The sequence below is a fragment of the Anomaloglossus baeobatrachus genome, chromosome 5 (genome assembly GCF_048569485.1).
Source record: "Anomaloglossus baeobatrachus isolate aAnoBae1 chromosome 5, aAnoBae1.hap1, whole genome shotgun sequence".
NCBI lineage: Eukaryota > Metazoa > Chordata > Amphibia > Anura > Aromobatidae > Anomaloglossus > Anomaloglossus baeobatrachus.
Window position 1 is genome coordinate 350,554,975 of NC_134357.1, and position 19,514 is coordinate 350,574,488.

Genomic DNA, 19,514 nt, shown 5'->3' on the forward strand with positions numbered 1-19,514 from the left:
GGTGCAGAAAGCAAGTGAAGTGCCCCGAAAAGACCAAGGGGGGACGGAGGGAAGATGTCCGTACCTACCGGAGATGGCGAAGGGGCGTCAGCTGCAGGAGTGGCGGCGCCCGAAGATGGGAGCGTGGCGGCTCTCGCTCCGGTGGCAAGAGCGGGGGAGGCCACGGGTCCAGCGGTCGCTCAGGTAATGCCGATCTCCTTGCCCTATGTGCCCGGTGCTACCTGGCTACCCCAGTACGATGGGAAGCCTGATGTCTTGCAGGTGTTCCGAAAAAAGATAAACACTATCCTTGACTTGTATGCCATGACTGGCAGACAGCGTGCGACGGTAGTGCTAGGGCAGCTGACCGGCGCGACCGAGCAAGAGACTGGGATCTGGGCAGACACGGACCGGGCCTCGGTGACCACTATCTTCGAGAAACTCCAGTCCACCTATGAAACCCGCACCGAGGCTGTGTTGCGGATGCAGTTCTACCAATGTCGGCAACGACCCGCGGACAGTATAAGAGACTATGCCTTGCGCCTGCAGACTGCTCTTCGAACGCTGAGGTGGGTGGACACCATCAGTGAGGCCGACAGCAACAAGATGCTAATGGAGCAGTTCCTGCAGGGACTGGGGACTGCCGAAGATCGCAAACAGCTGCGGTTATGGACTTTGGAGCACGCCGACCTAGACTTTACAGTACTAAAGGAGCGGGCCATCAAGGTCCTGCAAGCACCAACCGTTGGCGCTCCTGATGCAACCCCTTACCGGAAGATCAATCAGATAACGCATAAAGATGCCTACCCTCTCCCCCGCATTGAAGAGTCGCTGGCTGCACTAAAAACTGCTAATTATTTCTCTACACTTGACCTTACCAGTGGATACTGGCAGGTGGCGGTTGTACCGGAAGATCATGAGAAGAACGTGTTTGCTACCCCTATGGGGTTCTGCGAGTTCAACAGTATGCCGTTCGGGCTGTGCAATGCCCCCGGGACCTTCCAACGGATCATGGAGTGCTGCTTGGGGCATCTCAACTTCGAGACTGTGCTATTATATTTGGATGACGTGATCGCATATTCCAAGACGTACGAGGCCCATCTGGAACACCTGGCAGAAGTGTTCGAGGTCCTCTCCAAGTACGGGATGAAACTGAAGCCCTCCAAGTGCCACCTGCTGAAGCCCAAGGTGCAGTACCTCGGACACGTAGTGAGTGCAGAAGGTGTAGCCCCGGACCCTGAAAAGGTTGCTGCTATCCAGAGCTGGCCACGACTGACCACGGTGAGGGAGGTGAGGCAGTTCCTGGGCCTGGTGGGCTACTACCGCCGTTTCATCAAGAGGTACACGAAGATGGCCGCGACTATGCAAGACCTCCTCGTGGGACAAACCAAGAACGGGAGAGCCCCTGGGCCCCCGTTTGTCTGGGGTGAGAAGCACGAAGAGTCTTTTCACCAGATGAAATCAGCCCTGACAGGGGAAGAAATCTTGGCCTACCCCGATTACGGCCTCCACCGACGCCAGCAATGTGGGCCTGGGTGCGGTCTTGTCCCAGGTACAGGACGGGAAGGAGAAAGTGATTGCATACGCTAGCAGAAAACTTCGGCCAACGGAAAGGAACCCCGAAAATTACAGCTCCTTCAAACTTGAGTTCTTAGCCCTCATGTGGGCCATAACCGAAAGGTTCAAGCACTACCTCGCGGCGGCAAAGTTTACTGCCTACACGGACAACAATACATTGAGACATCTGGATACAGCTAAGCTGGGCACCCTAGAGCAGCCATGGATGGCTCGACTGTCCAACTACGATTTCACCATCAAGTATAGGGCTGGCCGCAAGAACACCAACGCGGATGCACTGTCTCGGATGCCACACCTACCCGATGAAGGGGTGGAGGACGATGACCTTGAAGAAATTGAGCTACCCATGTTCTATCGGCCAAGGGATGAGAAGCCCTGCGTTAACCAACAGCAGGTGAACCTTGATCCACTGCCCAGCCAAGGGTGGCAAAGAGCCCAGGACCAAGAACCTGCAGTCCAACTGGTCAAAACCATGATTGCGCAGGGCTCTTCCAGGATGGAACCCGCAGCCCCCTCAGAAGCTCAACGGTTGTGGAAGGAGAGAGACCGGCTGTACTTACATCAAGAGAAGCTGTATAGGGAGCTGATCAACCCGAAAACCCATGAGAAGGTTCACCAGCTGGTGGTCCCCCAGGCCAGCGTGCCCAAGGTCCTGCAGGCCTACCATGATGGCGCAGGGCACTTCGGTTGGAATAAGCTGGCCTCTCCTGTGATAAATATACAGCAGTGTCAGTGTGCTCTGTGTGTGGCCATGTCTGTTAATCAGCCTTTATTTGTGATACTGACTAATTCTCATCATTAGGCCTCAGTCCCACTTGCACATTGCTTCCCATGCGATAGCATCAGATGCGATATACTAAGGACCCTTGGCTCAGGCTCTGCTGCGAGCATGAGCCAAGTGTCATGCGGCTGTAATCCAATCTTGCGATCAGATCACAGCTTCGGTCAAGAGAAAGGGAGGGAGTAATTCTCGCCCTTCTCCACGGCCTGTCTCTGCGTACATCGTACTGCACTCTGATGACATCCAAGTGCAGTGCGATGTTTCACATGCTCCCGTAGACCTGTATGGGTGTGTGAGCTGAGACTCTAAGACACTCGCAGCATGCTGCAATTCTTTTTTCATGCCAATATATCATGAAAAATCAATTGCAGATGGACACTACTCCATCATTTTACACTGGTGCGAGTGCAATTCGATGTTTTATCGGATTGCACTCGTCCGTGCAAAACGCAAGTGGAACTGAGGCCTTACTTTAGTTCCTGTATAGTCCTCATCTGATGATGACTGATAACTTCCAAGTATCTCCTTACCATTGTTAAAAGGAATCTGTCACCAGGTTTTTGCTCCCCCATCTAAGAGCAGCATAATGTAGAGACAGACCCTGATTCCAGCGATGTGTCACTTACTGAGCTCTTTGCTGTCATTTTGATAAAATCAATGTTTTCTCTGCTGCAGATCTAGCAGTTATACAGAGCTCATGAATATGCTGGACTACCTGGCAGCATGCGAAGCAGTCCCGTAATGATAAAATCACTGTTTAATCAGCAGTAGATTATCAAAACTACACTAAGCAGCCCAGTAAGTGACAGACCGCTTGAATCAGGATCTCTGACCCTACGTTATGCTGCTCTCAGATTAGGTGTTAAAATCCTGGTGACAAATTCCCTTTAAGGATGTACTGGAAGTTGTAGATTCCTGCAATACAAATGTCTATGTGTCTGACCTGACATTACAATTTATGTACCATTCTTGTGGTTTTGATGATGTATTTCTGTACTGATGAGGGTTTTGAGGCTGTGTTTCTAAACTTATGGGGTTATATGGATGAATTTCTGTACTGCCTGTTGTTGTGACCCTGTGTTTCTGTATTGATGGGGGTTCTAATTATGTATTTCTGTACCTCTGGTGGTTCTGGTGCTGTTACTAGTTCTGATCTTGTACACAAGTAACAATACATAAATTGTAAGATTGGACAATCCCTTTACTTAGAATTGGGCTACACTGCATAACTGCATAAGTAAAGTTTTGTCCAGGTTTGAGATGAAAGTTTCCAGTCTCTCCAGGTGACTGCAGGCTTCTGAATTCTTACAATGCATGCACTACACACTTTTAGGATTCTCCGGTGCCAGTGACGAGAGTGGACGGTCATATGAGCGCAAGTATGAGATTTTTATATTTCTGGCCACATTCTGACTAGATGTGTCCGGCTTTACTCAATTAATTTTTATTGAGCGAGGCCAAACATGTCTAGTCTACACGTGACCACATGCATGTAAATCACATACTTGCATTTTCTTGACCTCCCACTCACCGCCGGCACCAGAGAATCCTGACAGTGTGCAGTGTGAGAATTCAGAAGTCTACAGTCACATAGAGTGACTGCAGATTTTTATCTCAAACCTGGAGAAGCCCTTTACTTATAATAAAATTAAACAGTGTAGCCCAATCCTAACAGCATGTAATATACTCCCTGTCAGGATTCAGCTCTGCTTCTGGTTCCAGCAGATACCACATGGCCTCTCCACTCATATGTGATTTTCATACTTGCATGAGACTATTAGATTTTCTTCCTATGTTTCTCTTTGAACTTTGAGAGAATTATTAAGAGCAGCTCGTCATCACATGACTAAGTGTGCAAATCACATATAAATGGTCACATGGGGGGGGGGGCGCCAAATTGAATTCTTCCCCCAGGTGCCGGAAATCCTAGATACACCTCTGTAAAATAGTTCTAAGTAGCATTTGTTATGCTAAATAAGTTTAACCATTCCGTTTAATGTACAACATATGTCTTAAAACACTGCTAGCTGGTAATCAGCAGAATAAATTCTGCCTTCATGTAAATAACTTAACATATAATGGCCAATACTCTGTATCCCCATCTAGTGGCCATTTATTTGATACTCATAAGTCAATTGATTGTCATTGCATAATATAGTACCACTTTTTATATTTCCCTTATTCCAATGGTCCTTTATAAATTCTAGTTCACAAAAAAGTGATTAATTCTTGTAATGGCCACAACATAGGCAGTATACATATATAGTACATAAGGTCAAGGCATGCATTCAAAATGGGTACATGCATCCCTCGTACATCCATTCCATCTGCCCAATACAGTTTTTAATTCTGCTACATATTAAATTCAATCAAGTATCAGTTCAGCAGTGTAAAAGGGGAAATTAATATTTACCCATATTATGTAAGTGGCCCCATGAGAAAGTGAGCCGCGAAACGTGCGTCAGGGAGCTGTCTGAGAGAACCTCATCAGCTGAGAGAGTGCGCCCCTCCCTCTCTCAAGCCTCTAAATGCTGTGATAGATATTGATTGCCACATTTAGCAGGTTAAACAGCCAGGGGCACATTCTTTTTAACATTTCTGAAGTGTTTTTTTGAGGACGGTCACGGAGCGTCCCTGTTAAAAAATATGCCTTGTGCACGTACCCTTAGGTATCTTATAGATGATAGTGTACCCGCTAGGTTTTGCTACGGGATGACACGTGAGTGTTTTTCCTGCATCCTCTTCTTTGGGGTCTTTTGTGTAGCTTCTTGCTGTATTTTCCCATTGTTTTTTTTTTTCATAATATATACAATAGTGAACTGCTTCCAAGCTGCCTGAAGAATGGACCGGTCACTTCTCTTAACCTCTGCAGCTTTTGAAGCTTGAAGTGGGTAAAAGAAACTTAAAGTGAACCTGTCAGGTCCAATATGCACCCAGGACCACGAGCAGTTCTAGGTGCATATTGCTAATCCTTGCCTAACTGTCCTTGTATACGTTAGCATAGATAAAGAGATCTATAGAAAAAGTATTTCTAAAGATCTTTTACCATATGCTATTTAGTGAGGGCAGTAGTCCCCTGGGCGTTAGTTCCCCGGCCATTCGCCCCCATTAGCATGTTAGTACACCCCTGTGGGCATGTTAATGAATACGTAGTGTCAGAGGATGATCTCACTCACCTCTCCACCGCCATCGCGTGTGACGGGGGATTTCGAATCAGTGCGCATGACCCCATAGTTTAAGTCATGCGCACTACTTCAGTTTGAAGCCGGGACGCGTCCATCTGACATTACAGTACATATGTTCACTCTTTTTAGCATTTGTAAGCACTTTTTCAAGTGAATTTCAGGTGGAATCTGCCTGAAAAAGTCGTAGTGTGCACATATCCTAAGAGTGTCTGGACACTGAGGTTTTTTAGGAGTTTTTTAAGCAGAAATGGAGTGAAAACGTGACAAAAAGACAATGTGTGCACAAACCAAGGTGATGTGCACATGAAGTCTCGTTCAAGCGGATCCACCAGAAAAAGCACCTTAAAAAACCCTCAAGATAATGCAAAACAACCTATAGCAAACTAAACTCTGTGTGAACATAGCCACTCAGCGTAAACTCTCCAAATCTCCTATAAAACATTGAGTTTCTGCTCTGAAAGCTCAGCACAAACACTCTGTGTGCACACAGCCTACTCAGCACAAACACTCTGTGTGCACACAGCCTACTCAGCACAAACACTCTTCGTGCACACGGCCTACTCAGCACAAACATTCTGCGTGCATACAGCCTACTCAGCACAAACACTCTGTGTGCATACAGCCTACTCAGCACAAACGCTCTGTGTGCACACAGCAGCCTACTCAGCACAAACACTCTGTGTGCATACAGCCTACTCAGCACAAACACTCTGTGAGCACACAGCCTGATCTTCAGCCTGATCAGCCATTTGTATAATCTGTTACTCTTGTGGCCCTGGAAAAAAAACCATCCGAGTGTCTGACTGTGTGGGAACAAAAAAGCAATAGCATTGTGACAGTCACAGGCACTAACGATGCTGAAGTTGGTTTCTTATTCGTCCAGTTTCTTATTCGGGGCTGAAGTTGGTTTCTTATTCGTCTGTTTCTTATTCGGCAATTTAGTTTTTTTCAGTTTTTTATGCATTTATCAACAAAAATAACACATCACAATAATAAAATACAATGCACTGATGCGCCCTAATATAAATACACTCAAAACCAGCTGCGAAAATTATAAAACTGGCAAAAAAATGGGCATCAAAGTGGGCACCAAAGTATGTTAGTGAAAGGGTTAAACGGCTTTGGGCCACTGATCTAACACCACATTTACATACCTAGTGATGCCTCTAATCAAACTCAAGTGAATCGAGCCTGGCCCAAAGGGGTTCTGGGCATCAAAACTGGCATCAAAGTGGGCAAATGGCCAACTTTCACAGATTTGAATAAGTAACTGGTGTTTTTGAGGGGTTAAATGGCTTTGGGCCACTGATCTAACACCACATTTACATACCTAGTGATGTCGCACATCAAATTCAGATCACTCCAGCCTGGCCCAAACAGGTTCTGGGCATCAGAACTGGCATCTAAGTGGGCAAAACTCACTTTTCACAGATTTGAATAAGTAACTGGTGTTTTTGAGGGGTTAAATAGATTTGGGCCACTGATCTCACACCACATTTACATACCTAGTAATACCACACATCAAATTCAGATCCCTCCAGCCTGGCCCAAACAGGTTCTGGGCATCAGAACTGGCATCAAAGTGGGCAAATGGCCAGTTTTCACAGACTTGAATAAGTAACTGGTGTTTTTGAGGGGTTAAATGGCTTTGGGCCACTGATCTCACACCAGATTTACGTACCTAGTGATGCCACACATCAAATTCAGATCACTCCAGCCTGACCCAAACAGGTTCTGGGCATCAGAACTGGCATCAAAGTGGGCAAATGGCCAGTTTTCACAGATTTGAATAAGTAACTGCTGTTTTTGAGGGGTTAAATGGCTTTGGGCCACTGATGTCACACCACATTTACATACCTAGTGATGCCACACATCAAATTCAGATCACTCCAGCCTGGCCCAACAGGTTCTGGGCATCAGAACTGGCATGAAAGTGGGCAAATGGCCAGTTTTCATAGATTTGAATAAGTAACTGCTGTTTTTGAGGGGTTAAATGGCTTTGGGCCACTGATGTCACACCACATTTACATACCTAGTGATGCCACACATCAAATTCAGATCACTCCAGCCTGGCCCAAACAGGTTCTGGGCATCAGAACTGGCATCAAAGTGGGCAAATGGCCAGTTTTCATAGATTTGAATAAGTAACTGGTGTTTTTGAGGGGTTAAATGGCTTTGGGCCACTGATCTCACACCACATTTACATACCTGGTGATGCCCCACATCAAATTCAGATCACTCCAGCCTGGCCCAAACAGGTTCTGGGCATCAGTACTGGCATCAAAGTGGGCAAAACCTCAGTTTTCACAGTTTTGTTTAAGTAACTTGTGTTTTTGAGGGGTTAAGTGCCTTTGGGCCACTGATCAAACACCACATTTACATACCTAGTGATGCCGCACATCAAATTCAGATCACTCCAGCCTGGCCCAAACAGGTTCTGGGCATCAGAACTGGCATCAAAGTGGGAAAATGGCCAGTTTTCACAGATTTGAATAAGTAACTGGTGTTTTGAGGGGTTAAATGGCTTTGGGCCGCTGATCTGACACCACAATTACATACCTAGTGATGCCACACATGAAATTCAGATCACTCCAGATTGGCCCAAACAGGTAATCAGGTGAGATCAGTGGCCCAAATCTATTTAACCCCTTTAAAAACACCAGTTACATATTCAAATCTGTGAAAACTGGCCATTTGCCCACTTTGATGCCAGTTCTGATGCCCAGAACCTGTTTGGGCCAGGCTGCAGTGATCTGAATTTGATGTGTGGCATCACTAGGTATGTAAATGTGGTGTGAGATCAGTGGCCCAAAGCCATTTAACCCCTCAAAAACACCAGTTACTTATTCAAATCTGTGAAAATTGGCTGTGTGCCCACTTTGATGCCAGTTTTGATGCCCAGAACCCCTTTGGGCCAGGCTCGAGTCACTTGAGTTTGATTAGAGGCATCATTAGGTATGTAAATGTGGTGTTAGATTAGTGGCCCAAAGCCATTTAACCCTTTCACTTACATACTTTGGTGCCCACTTTGATGCCCATTTTTTTGCCAGTTTTATAATTTTTGCAGCTGGTTTTGAGTGTATTTATATTAGGGCACATCAGTGCATTGTATTTTCTAATTGTGATGTGTTATATTTGTTGATAAATGTATAAAAAACTGAAAAAACTAAATTGCCGAATAAGAAACTGGACGAATAAGAAACCAACTTCAGCATCGTCAGGCACTAACTGATATTAGACGCTAGGTGGCACCACAGCCACGTTAGGTTGACGAGTGAAACTAAAATGCGCATGCGCTCTAGACACGCTGTTCCGAAAACTATGACACTTGTAAATTCGACCTGTGGCGCTGGTTCTTTTCAACTGCGCACGCGTCATGGAAAGCTGCTATGTTATTGGCTGTCAGTCTGACCAGTAAAATAAGGACGTATAGCAAATAGACCCGGAAGTGTTGTGGAGGCTGTCTGCTTCCGGTTGAGAAGATGGAGGCGTTTCACCGGCTCCGGCAATTTGATGCTTATCCTAAGACATTGGAAGATTTCAGAGTGAAGACATGCGGCGGAGCAGTGGGTAAGGACGGGGCTCACACTTGGAGGAGACTCGTGCATGCGGGAGCGCAGAGTAAGAGCCCCGAGCCCTCAGCAGCCAGCTGTGATTCCTGACACTCCTGCACAATGACTGGTGACAGCACCCTGCAGTATCACTGACTGGTGACAGCACCCTGGAGTATCACTGACTGGTGACAGCACCCTGGAGTATCACTGACTGGTGACAGCACCCTGGAGTATCACTGACTGGTGACAGCACCCTGGAGTATCACTGACTGGTGACAGCACCCTGGAGTATCACTGACTGGTGACAGCACCCTGCAGTATCACTGACTGGTGACAGCACCCTGGAGTATCACTGACTGGTGACAGCGCCCTGGAGTATCACTGACTGGTGACAGCGCCCTGGAGTATCACTGACTGGTGACAGCGCCCTGGAGTATCACTGACTGGTGACAGCGCCCTGGAGTATCACTGACTGGTGACAGCGCCCTGGAGTATCACTGACTGGTGACAGCGCCCTGGAGTATCACTGACTGGTGACAGCGCCCTGGAGTATCACTGACTGGTGACAGCGCCCTGGAGTATCACTGACTGGTGACAGCGCCCTGGAGCATCACTGACTGGTGACAGCGCCCTGGAGTATCACTGACTGGTGACAGCGCCCTGGAGTATCACTGACTGGTGACAGCACCCTGGAGTATCACTGACTGGTGACAGCACCCTGGAGCATCACTGACTGGTGACAGCGCCCTGGAGTATTACTGACTGGTGACAGCACCCTGGAGCATCACTGACTGGTGACAGCGCCCTGGAGCATCACTGACTGGTGACAGCGCCATGGAGTATCACTGACTGGTGACAGCACCCTGGAGCATCACTGACTGGTGACAGCACCCTGGAGTATCACTGACTGGTGACAGCACCCTGGAGTATTACTGACTGGTGACAGCGCCCTGGAGTATCACTGACTGGTGACAGCGCCCTGCAGTATCACTGACTGGTGACAGCGCCCTGGAGTATCACTGACTGGTGACAGCACCCTGGAGTATCACTGACTGGTGACAGCACCCTGGAGTATCACTGACTGGTGACAGCACCCTGGAGTATCACTGACTGGTGACAGCACCCTGGAGTATCACTGACTGGTGACAGCACCCTGTAGTATTACTGACTGGTGACAGCGCCGGGGATTTATTACGGACTGGTTACAGTAAGAATCCTGGGTACACACCAGGTACTGACTATTGACAGTACCTGACAGGCACCCGAGATTATTACTGGTGACAGCTCCGAGATTAGTACTTGTGGCACCCTGGACTAGCCAGGTCGTCACAGGTCCTACAACATACACCCCCACCCTGAGACAGGCACATCAGCCAGACACAAAATCCTTGTTTCCTCCTTCCAGGGGCTGATGTCCACACCAGGTGGGGTGGAGCCAGGCGGTTGCCCCCCCCCCACTGAGGAGTTCACGGTCCTGGAGGCGGGAAAAGGAAGTCAGATCAGTTAGGGAAGTGGAAGAGAGAGGAGTGAAGTGAGGAGTAAACTGACCGTGTCCAGGTGTGTGGCCCGGGCACTAAGAGCAAGGTTGGCAAACGGTGGTGGCCGTCTGCAGGAGAGGCAGATCAACGCAAAACCGTAGGACCGGGGACGGGCGGTGGCCCGCCGGTACCGAACTGGGGAGCGAAGTGAAGCCAGCACACACAGGCAGGGCCTACGGACCCCGACCAGGCTTGAAGTCGCCATTAGAGGTCAAATCCATCAGTGACAGGAACCCCAGGGGTTTCCTAACAGCCAAAACCCGATTGAAGGCAACCGTCCAACCAGCAAAAGGAAATACAGCTACCGCCACAGCTAGAGTTCCAAGGGCCAGAGCCTGCGGGCAAAAGGGCTCCTCCGTCACACATACACGCTGGGGAGCGGGTTACCGGTGGGAATCCATCGGGACCGAACATACACAAAGGTGCAGGGAAAGGCAGCCACCACTAACTGTCCGGGAGAAACCACAGCAGCCGGCTGCGGGACCTGTCCATCCAGCCATTTGGTTTACCAGAGACTTTGCGTACATTTGTGGCTGAGTGAGTACAACCGTGCCGTCCGGCACCGCGCTGCGCAGTCCAGGCGACCCTGCACCTTGCCCAACCCGGCCTCCCCGTCACCTCACCGGGCCCCGGGACCACCAACCCCTACCCACGGAGAGGGGAAACAACATCCCAGCTGCTCCCTACCATCGCTCCCGGGATCCCCGTCACCAGCAGCGGTGGTGTCCAACCTCACCACAACCCGTGGGTGGTGTCACGGACCAAATCCCCAAACCAAACTACCCCCCTTTCACTCACGGGCGAGGAGCACCGCTTGAGTCCCCGGGTCCGGCCCACCGCTCGAGCCACCGAGCAGCCATTGCAGCAGCGCCAGACCCGAGCGTTAGCGAGCGCAGCGGCGTCCTCCTTGCCCGCGACATACTGACTGGTGACAGCGCTGGGGATTTATTACGGACTGGTGACAGCCGCCAGGGATTTATTACGGACTGGTGACAGCGCCAGGGATTATTACGGACTGGTGACAGCCGCCAGGGATTATTACGGACTGGTGACAGCCGCCAGGGATTATTACGGACTGGTGACAGCCGCCAGGGATTATTACGGACTGGTGACAGCCGCCAGGGATTTATTGCGGACTGGTGACAGCCGCCAGGGATTTATTGCGGACTGGTGACAGCGCCAGTGATTATTACGGACTGGTTACAGTAAGAATCCTGGGTACACGCCAGGTACTGACTATTGACCGTACCTGATAGGCACCCGAGATTATTACTGGTGACAGCTCCGAGATTATTACTGACTGGTGACAGTACCTGGTGAGCACCCGGGATTATTACCTCTCTGGCCCTGTCACACTCTATATGAAGAAATCGTAGTCATTTAACAAATAGAAAACGGGAAACAACTGTAAATGACTGCAGATAAAAATCAGTGTAGCCCTCGAAAACGGGAATGTTTAGCATGAAACGTCTTGCATAGGGCTGCCTGCAATCTGGGTTGTGCTTTAATTGGGAGCGTAGAATGCAGTCACCCAGACATTCCTCATTGTGAGAGTTCTGTATTCAGTTATCAATACTTTTAGTGTGGAATATACTTGCTGGTCCTGGCAGCGGCCGGCAGGTGAATACCGTCAGCTTCTGTGTGCTCTCCTCACATAGGTGTGCGGCCGCTGACCGGTATACTGTACTGATTGTGCTGTTTTGCTAGACCGTGCAGAGACTTGCCCCTTTGTCAGTGTGAATAGTATCGCCCAGTTGTGAGTTTATTCATAAGAAAAAAATAAGACAGAACAAAAGATTTTATATAGAAATTATAAAAAAAAATTCTGATGGATTTTTTTTTTATATGGAAATCAAAATGTTTTCTAATCCACCTCTGCCCAAACTAACAAAGGCCTATGTGCTGCACACAGGACCCAGTAATAACTGACAGTGTAGTGTTCTGCTCTGCAGCTAGAGAATGAGGTGTATCAGACCTTACATTAAGGGGATGCTACAGGAAAATGGACAGTGCCTTTTATTTATCCCTGATTCAGTGAACTCGTAGATAATTCTTGCTGAGCTGCGACTTCTGGGCAGCTGCTGTACGCTGTTAGAAACCTGCCTAGTAGCAAGACTGCAAAATAATGCCATTAAAGGGTTACTTAGAACAGCCAATCCAATTCTGGTTTTTACTTTTCTAGAAAAGGTTAGAAAATAAAATTGGCGAATGGATTGTTTGCTGTGGACATCAACTGCTTGTCTGCAGACAAAGTAAAATCACACAGTTTTTTCCATGTGTTTGTTTATGGATAGAGGAAATTGCTTTAGCAAATACCATTGTGAAGCCTGACGACGCTGCACTCGTGGCATGTACCTGTTTGTATTAAACTATTCTCTGTCATGGTTAGAATGGAACAATACACAATAAATAGTGCACGCGGATATCAAATAGTCATGTAAAGAACCCAGTGTATGGAGAGAGCTGAGGATGAGCAGCAGGATTGGTGCCCATAGTAAAGATGACCACTCAGCTCAGATTTGGAAAGGCTCTAATTCTATATTATTTGTTTTTGGGCTTTCATTTTCCTCCCCATCATTCCAAAAGCCATTATTTTATTTTATTTTTCCGATGACATTGCCATGTGAGGTGTTGTTTTTTTTTTTTTTTTTCCTTTTTTTTTTTTTTCCAGAATGAGTTGTACTTTTGAATGGCACCATACATTTCATCATGTAATGTAAGGGAAAGCTGGAAAAAATCCAAATGTGGTGACATAGCGGTTAGAATGACCTTGCAATATGATTTACCAGGTCGTTATGATTATGCAGATACCAAACATGTCTAAGGGGCACTTTGCACACTACGATATCGCAGGTCGCTGGGGTCAAATCGAAAGTGACGCACATCCGGCGTCGCTGTCGATATCGTAGTGTGTAAATCCTTTATGATACGATTAACGAGCGCAAAAGCGTCGTAATAGTATCATCGGTGTAGGGTCCGACATTTCTATAATGTAGCTGCAGCGACAGGTACGATGTTGTTCCTCGTTCCTGCAGCAGCACACATCGCTGTGTGAGAAGCCGCAGGAGCGAGGAACATCTCCTACCTGCGTCACCGCGGCTCACGCCGGCTCTGCGGAAGAACAGAGGTGGGCGGGATGTTTACGTCCCACTCATCTCCGGCCCTCCGCTTCTATTGGGCGCCTACCGTGTGACGACGCTGTGACGCCGCATGACCCGCCCCCTTAGAAAGGAGGCGGTTCGCCAGCCAGAGCGACGTCGCAGGGCAGGTAAGTGCATGTGAAGCTGCCGTAGCGATAATGTTCGCTACGGCAGCTATCACAATGATATCGCAGCTGCGACGGGGGCGGAGACTATCGCGCTCGGCATGCCAAGCATCGGCTAGCGATGTAGTAGTGTGCAAAGTGCCCCTTATTCTTGTTTTATTTAAATTGTGAAAAAAAACAAAAGTTCACTATTCTCACCATTTTTCAAGAGCCGTAATTTTATATGTTCAGGTTATGGAGCCGTGTGAGGGCTTGTTCTTTTGCCCTTTGAGACAGTTTTTTTAATATGATATCTCAAAGGGAATCTGTCACCAGGTTTTTGCCATCTAATCTGAGAGCAGCATAATGTAGACAGAGACCCTGATTCCAGCGATGTGTCATTTACTGGACTGTTTACTTAGATTGGGTAGTAAAAAAACCTGATGACAAATTGCTTTTAAAATAATGATAAACTAGCTAGCCCGTTTAAAAGGGTAGTTTGTGACCATTGTTTTAAAGGAACCTGTCAGGTCCAATAATGCTGTTAATCTGCAGCTTAATAGTGCTATCACTGTAAATGTAGCACCCAGGAGAAAATGAACTTTTTTTTTTCTTTCCAGGAACCAACAGCATTTAGTCATGCGAAAGTGCCAGGAGCAATTCCAGTCACCGCTAACAGCACTGAGAGCCGCACCCGTAACCACTTCCCGGCACTGACGGACTGCCGGGTTTACAGTGTATCAGTGCAGAGTTGGCTATCAGTCAGTGACTGGCATGGTTACCGCAGCTATTCTCAGCGCTGTTAGCAATGACTGTAAGGCCGCTTTCACATTGCGCTTTTACTTGCGTTCAGTGCTCCCATCGGGGCAGCTGTCCGAACCTCCCCTCCCCCCTCCCGCAAAACGTGTTTTCAGGCAGATACATTTTCTGCAGGCGGACACCGAGATGTAGTCGACTACGTTCAGGTGTCCGCCTGCAGAAAACGTATATGTGCAAAAATGGTGTATGGCAGAGCACACGCTAACGGAGTCTGCTCCTTTATAGTCAATGCCACTGTCGGCGCATGCATCTGAAACACATTTTGCGGGGTGGGGGAGGGGTGGTTTGGATGGATGCCCCGACGGGACCCCTAAACGCAATGTAAAAGTAGCTTTATTAATTTCTCTGGGCACGTTCACATGACTGAAAGCTGTGGGTTCCTGGGAGAAATAGTCCTTTGCAGTTTCAGTACTGTGGTTGGGCACCTTCATAGTGCTATTAACTTGCAGGTAAATAGCATTACCGGTCCTGACAGGTTCCCTTTTTAAAGAGGTTGTCAACTAGTTATAAATTGATGGTCTATCCTTAGGATAGGTCATCAATGTCTAATTGCTGGGTGTTGGAGCCAATCAGCGGCTCTGGGTGCTGGCAGCAGCAGGCGGCTGGAAATGCTCAGTTCACAAGCTGCCTCAACTTCTGACGGTGGTCGCTGCCAGGTAGTGCACATCCGCCTCCTATTGATGTGAATGGAAGCATTTGTGCAGGACCCTCCCGCGGCCACTATCAGAAGATGGGACAGCTCCTGAACTGAGCATTTCCAGCCACAGACACCAGAAACAGCTGATCGGCAGGGGTGCTGGGTGTCAGACATTGACGACTATATCTGCCAGTATGAGAGAGAAACTGCAGTATTCGCTGCCAGAGCAGACATTATGTGCAGGTAGATCCATATGCAAGTCCCAGACAACTCCTGTTACTACATGTTGCTGTACACTTCTTGTATTTTGTGGAATTAACGTTTTCTTTTCTTCTCCCTTCTAGTTACGGTGATTAGTGGGCTTATAATGCTGATACTGTTTCTCTCTGAGCTTCAGTATTTTCTCACTAAGGAAGTAAGTGCTAACCTTTCTGTAACTCTCTTCTGCTTTGACTGCTTTTATTGAGAGGCATTTCATTCCTGGTTGTACTGTGCCCTTAAGGGCAATTTTGCTGCTAGGGTCCAGAAAGAGAAATATGAGGCTGTTTACACTTCTACTCCCTTCACGTTTCAGTTTGCTTTCTGACAATCTGAATAGCTGATCATGGTGTATTATTCTATAAAATGATTACAAAAGGACCCCGACTGACCTACTTCCCAATACCCAGTCACAATGCCAATACTCTGCAGGAGGCAGCAGCCCGTTATGAGACAACGCACATGGTGGGCAAACACTCTCGCATAAAATCAATAGCCCCACAAAAGAAAGTGGTTCATACATTGTGGGGTAGTGCAGTTTTAATGAGATTTTGTGAAATCGTGTTAACAATGATGTGGTCTTGCTGCAGTCTCAGAGACCCCCAAAACAAACAATACTGCTTGGCCTTACCTTATATCCTTCATAGGTAAGATGTATAGGCGAATTTTAGAAGGGTTTACATGTTCTGTTTTTCTCTTTCCTTGAATGGTGTTTTTGAAGTCAAAATCAAAAACAGATCTTTAATGGAAGACTACAAAGAAAAGAATGGGACTTCTCCTTCTATTGAGTGATGTCTTGCTTTTGACTTCAAATCCTGAACATGTGAATAAAACTTTACACCGGTCATTAATATGATTGCTCTGTGTGCATAGAATATAATTGGCTGCAGCGCTCACATTTTTCTGACTCCAGTATCACTACAATGGTTCAGGTGCAGGAAGGATGAGTGTCTGTTAATATATGCAGTGGAACCTTGGTTTACGAGTAACTTGGTGTTCGAGTATTACCCCGCTCTGACCCGCTCTTGCTGTCCACACAAACACGCACACACACATATTATGCTCACCTTACCTTCTGTTCCCTCGCTGGCCTCATGGTTCTTGTAGTTCTCCTGTACAGGATGTGTATCGGGTAACCATCATGACGATGGAGGAACTTCGGCTGTCAGTCACTTCTTAAAGGCAGCACGCTGGCCAATCAGAGACAAGCTCCTGCCTTTGACGTCAGCACGCTAGCAGCGGAAGCGCCGGCACCAGTCGCGATGGTTAACCAATACACATCCTGTACCGGCAAACTTCAAGAACCATGAGGCCGGCGAGGGAACGGAGGGTAAGTTGAGTATAATGTGTTTGTGTGTGCTTATTTGTGTGGAATGGCACAATATGGGACCAGGATGGGACATTGCACAAGTTGTGGAACGAATTGTCTGAGCTTGCATTATTTCCTATGGGAAATCTTTCTTTGTTAGACGAGTAACTTGGTTTACAAGCACACTCCCAGAATGGATTGGTCTCGTAAACCAAGGTTCCACTGTATATTAATTATTTTTTTTAATCAGGTTCATTTTTATTAACCAATAAAACACATACTACACATAACAGGCCATTTTCCTGCAAGAACAATATGGAGAGAAGACTAAAACCATCTTCCATCACAAAAACAACCTTTAAATTATACAATGACATTAATGAATAGTGCACCTGCAGTCCACACTCATCAAAACATGCCACTAGGTAGAGGCTTCATTTCGGTGTACCACCCATGACCAAAATATACCACATCTTCCCCGGCCACCATCTGTTTTTCAGAGATACAGAAGTCCCCCCCTAGTCCAATAAATCATTAACCGGTTATAACGAGAAGGACTTGGTCCCCCACCCATAGTATCTTGCAGTAGTGCTGAAGAGGGAAGTCCCAGAGTATCCAACCACGTCCCCCAAATCTTATAGAATTTTTTTAGCATGTTTCTTTTAAGGTGTACCCCCCTCTCCAAACGAAGGATAGTGTTGACTCTCTCCCTAAGGTCCCCAATGGCTGGCGGAGCCGGGTCCAGCCAGTGGTAGGCCGACAGTTTCCTTGCGTGATATAGGAGTCGTGTGATACTGTTCAATGCTGGTGAGCTCAAGTCCGCCTCCCCCTACAGGAGACCCAGAATGCACGAGACAGCTCTTGGCTGCAATTGTATGCTGAAAACTTGCGCAATCAGGACTAATACTGCCCTCAACTATTCCTCGATATTCCCACAGGACCTAATCATATGCAGCAGATTGGCATTTTCCCGTCCACACCTAGGACAATGGTCATCTGTCCAGATCCCCATCTTATACAATAGACTAGGCGTCCTCTACACTCAATGCAGTAAAAACAACTGACACAGTCGTTAACTTTCGGATACAGCCAGGCTTGGAGTCTGAGACAAGACCTCATCCCACTGTTCATCTGTCAGGTGGCCTAAGTCCCTCTCCCACTTTTCTCTAGCTTGCAAAGGGAATTTGTCAAGGTATCTAAGTAGCATCGCTGTATATAGCCTAGAGATAACACCGTAGGAGCGTTCAGAGGTCAGCAAATCTCCAAGGGTGTGATTCTGCACTATACTCATGTCCATGTGTCATGTCTGTGTCTCATAGGCATGTTGGAGTTGTAGGTGCTGATTGAAGGAGCTGTGCGGTATCCCAAACTCGGCCTTAAGCTGATCAAAACTCTTAAGTGCGTTATTCTGCAGTATCTGGAAAACCAAATATACACCCCTATCCACCCACATTCTCCAGCCCGAAAGTTTTTGCAGTTCTAGTAGTCCGTAGTTATGCCATAAAGGCCAGTATTCCTTTTTTTCCCTAGTATTCCCAGCAATGGCTTTCCTCTATCCCACACATTGTATATCAGCGCCAATGTTGGGTGTGATGGTTTGTTTTTGGGAAGGTATCATGCTTCCAAAAGGCCACTGGGTGTTTCCATTTTTTAAGGCTCCTCAGCAGTTTGCCCCCAATGTCATAAGTGTCATCCTTTTTCCTCCTCGTTCTTCTCTCTCTAGAAAGTCTCAAAATGAATTCTGGCCTGTTGCTTTTTCCACACAACCTCCCGAAAAAAGGTGTTCATTTTACAAAAAAAATTCCAGTGGATTCCTTTTGAGGCGTTGTGGAGGAGATACAATTTACAGTTTAGGCATCAGCACCATTTTTAGTAGGTTGGCACAGCCAGTAAGGGACAGCGGGGAGACAACGTAGGTTCTAAATTTAGACTATAATACTCCCGTGGTCGGGCACTAACCACTAGCCCAAGATATTTAAATTTGTCTACCGTTAGAATTTGCAACCCAGGGGTAGCGAAGGTAGGTGGAAGCGGATTTATTTGGAGCAAAGCAGACTTTTCCCAATTTATTAGGAGCCCCAATCATTTCCCAAATTCTTTAATAAGATTAACTGACAGACCCAGTCCCTAAGATACAATAACCGATCATCCGCAGAGGGATACCTTATGCTCCAATCCTCCGATCTCAAATCCCTTCACACTAATAGAGGTATGGCGCATAGCCGCCAGTGGTTCGCTTGCCGCTGCGAACAATAATAGAGAGAGAGGACAGCCCTCTCTTGTGCCACTAGCCAGACTAAAGGACGATGAGGTGCAACCGTTAACCCAAATCCTGGCCTGCGGAGAGGCATATAATAATTTTTTTACCCAGCCTATAAACCTAGCACCCAGGCCTAGTTTCCCCAGGACAACCCAAAGAAAATTCCATTCAATACTGTTAAAGGCTTTGGCTGCATCTAATGACAGGACTAATGTTGAAAATATAATTCTTAAAAGAGTTGTCTGCTTTTCTTACATTCCTTCTTAAAGGGAACCTGTCAGGTGCAGTATTAACCCAGAACCACGAGCAGTTCTGGTTGCATATTGCTGATTCCTGCCTAACCGTCCCTGTATACACTAGCATAGATAAAGA

The 19,514-nt window shown here is 47.3% G+C and overlaps 1 protein-coding gene across 2 annotated transcripts in view; it reads left to right on the forward strand.

Moving 5' to 3' along the window:
- The first annotated feature begins 8,972 nt into the window (after positions 1 to 8,972).
- Positions 8,973 to 19,514, forward strand: part of ERGIC3 (ERGIC and golgi 3) — an 80,301-nt gene continuing 69,759 nt past the window's right edge. For both annotated transcript variants that reach the window (XM_075347575.1, XM_075347576.1), the window contains exons 1-2: positions 8,973 to 9,093; positions 15,660 to 15,730. In XM_075347575.1, coding sequence (XP_075203690.1) covers positions 9,006 to 9,093; positions 15,660 to 15,730 — 159 coding nt within the window. In that variant the 5' untranslated portion in view covers positions 8,973 to 9,005. The remainder of the gene's footprint in view (positions 9,094 to 15,659; positions 15,731 to 19,514) is intronic.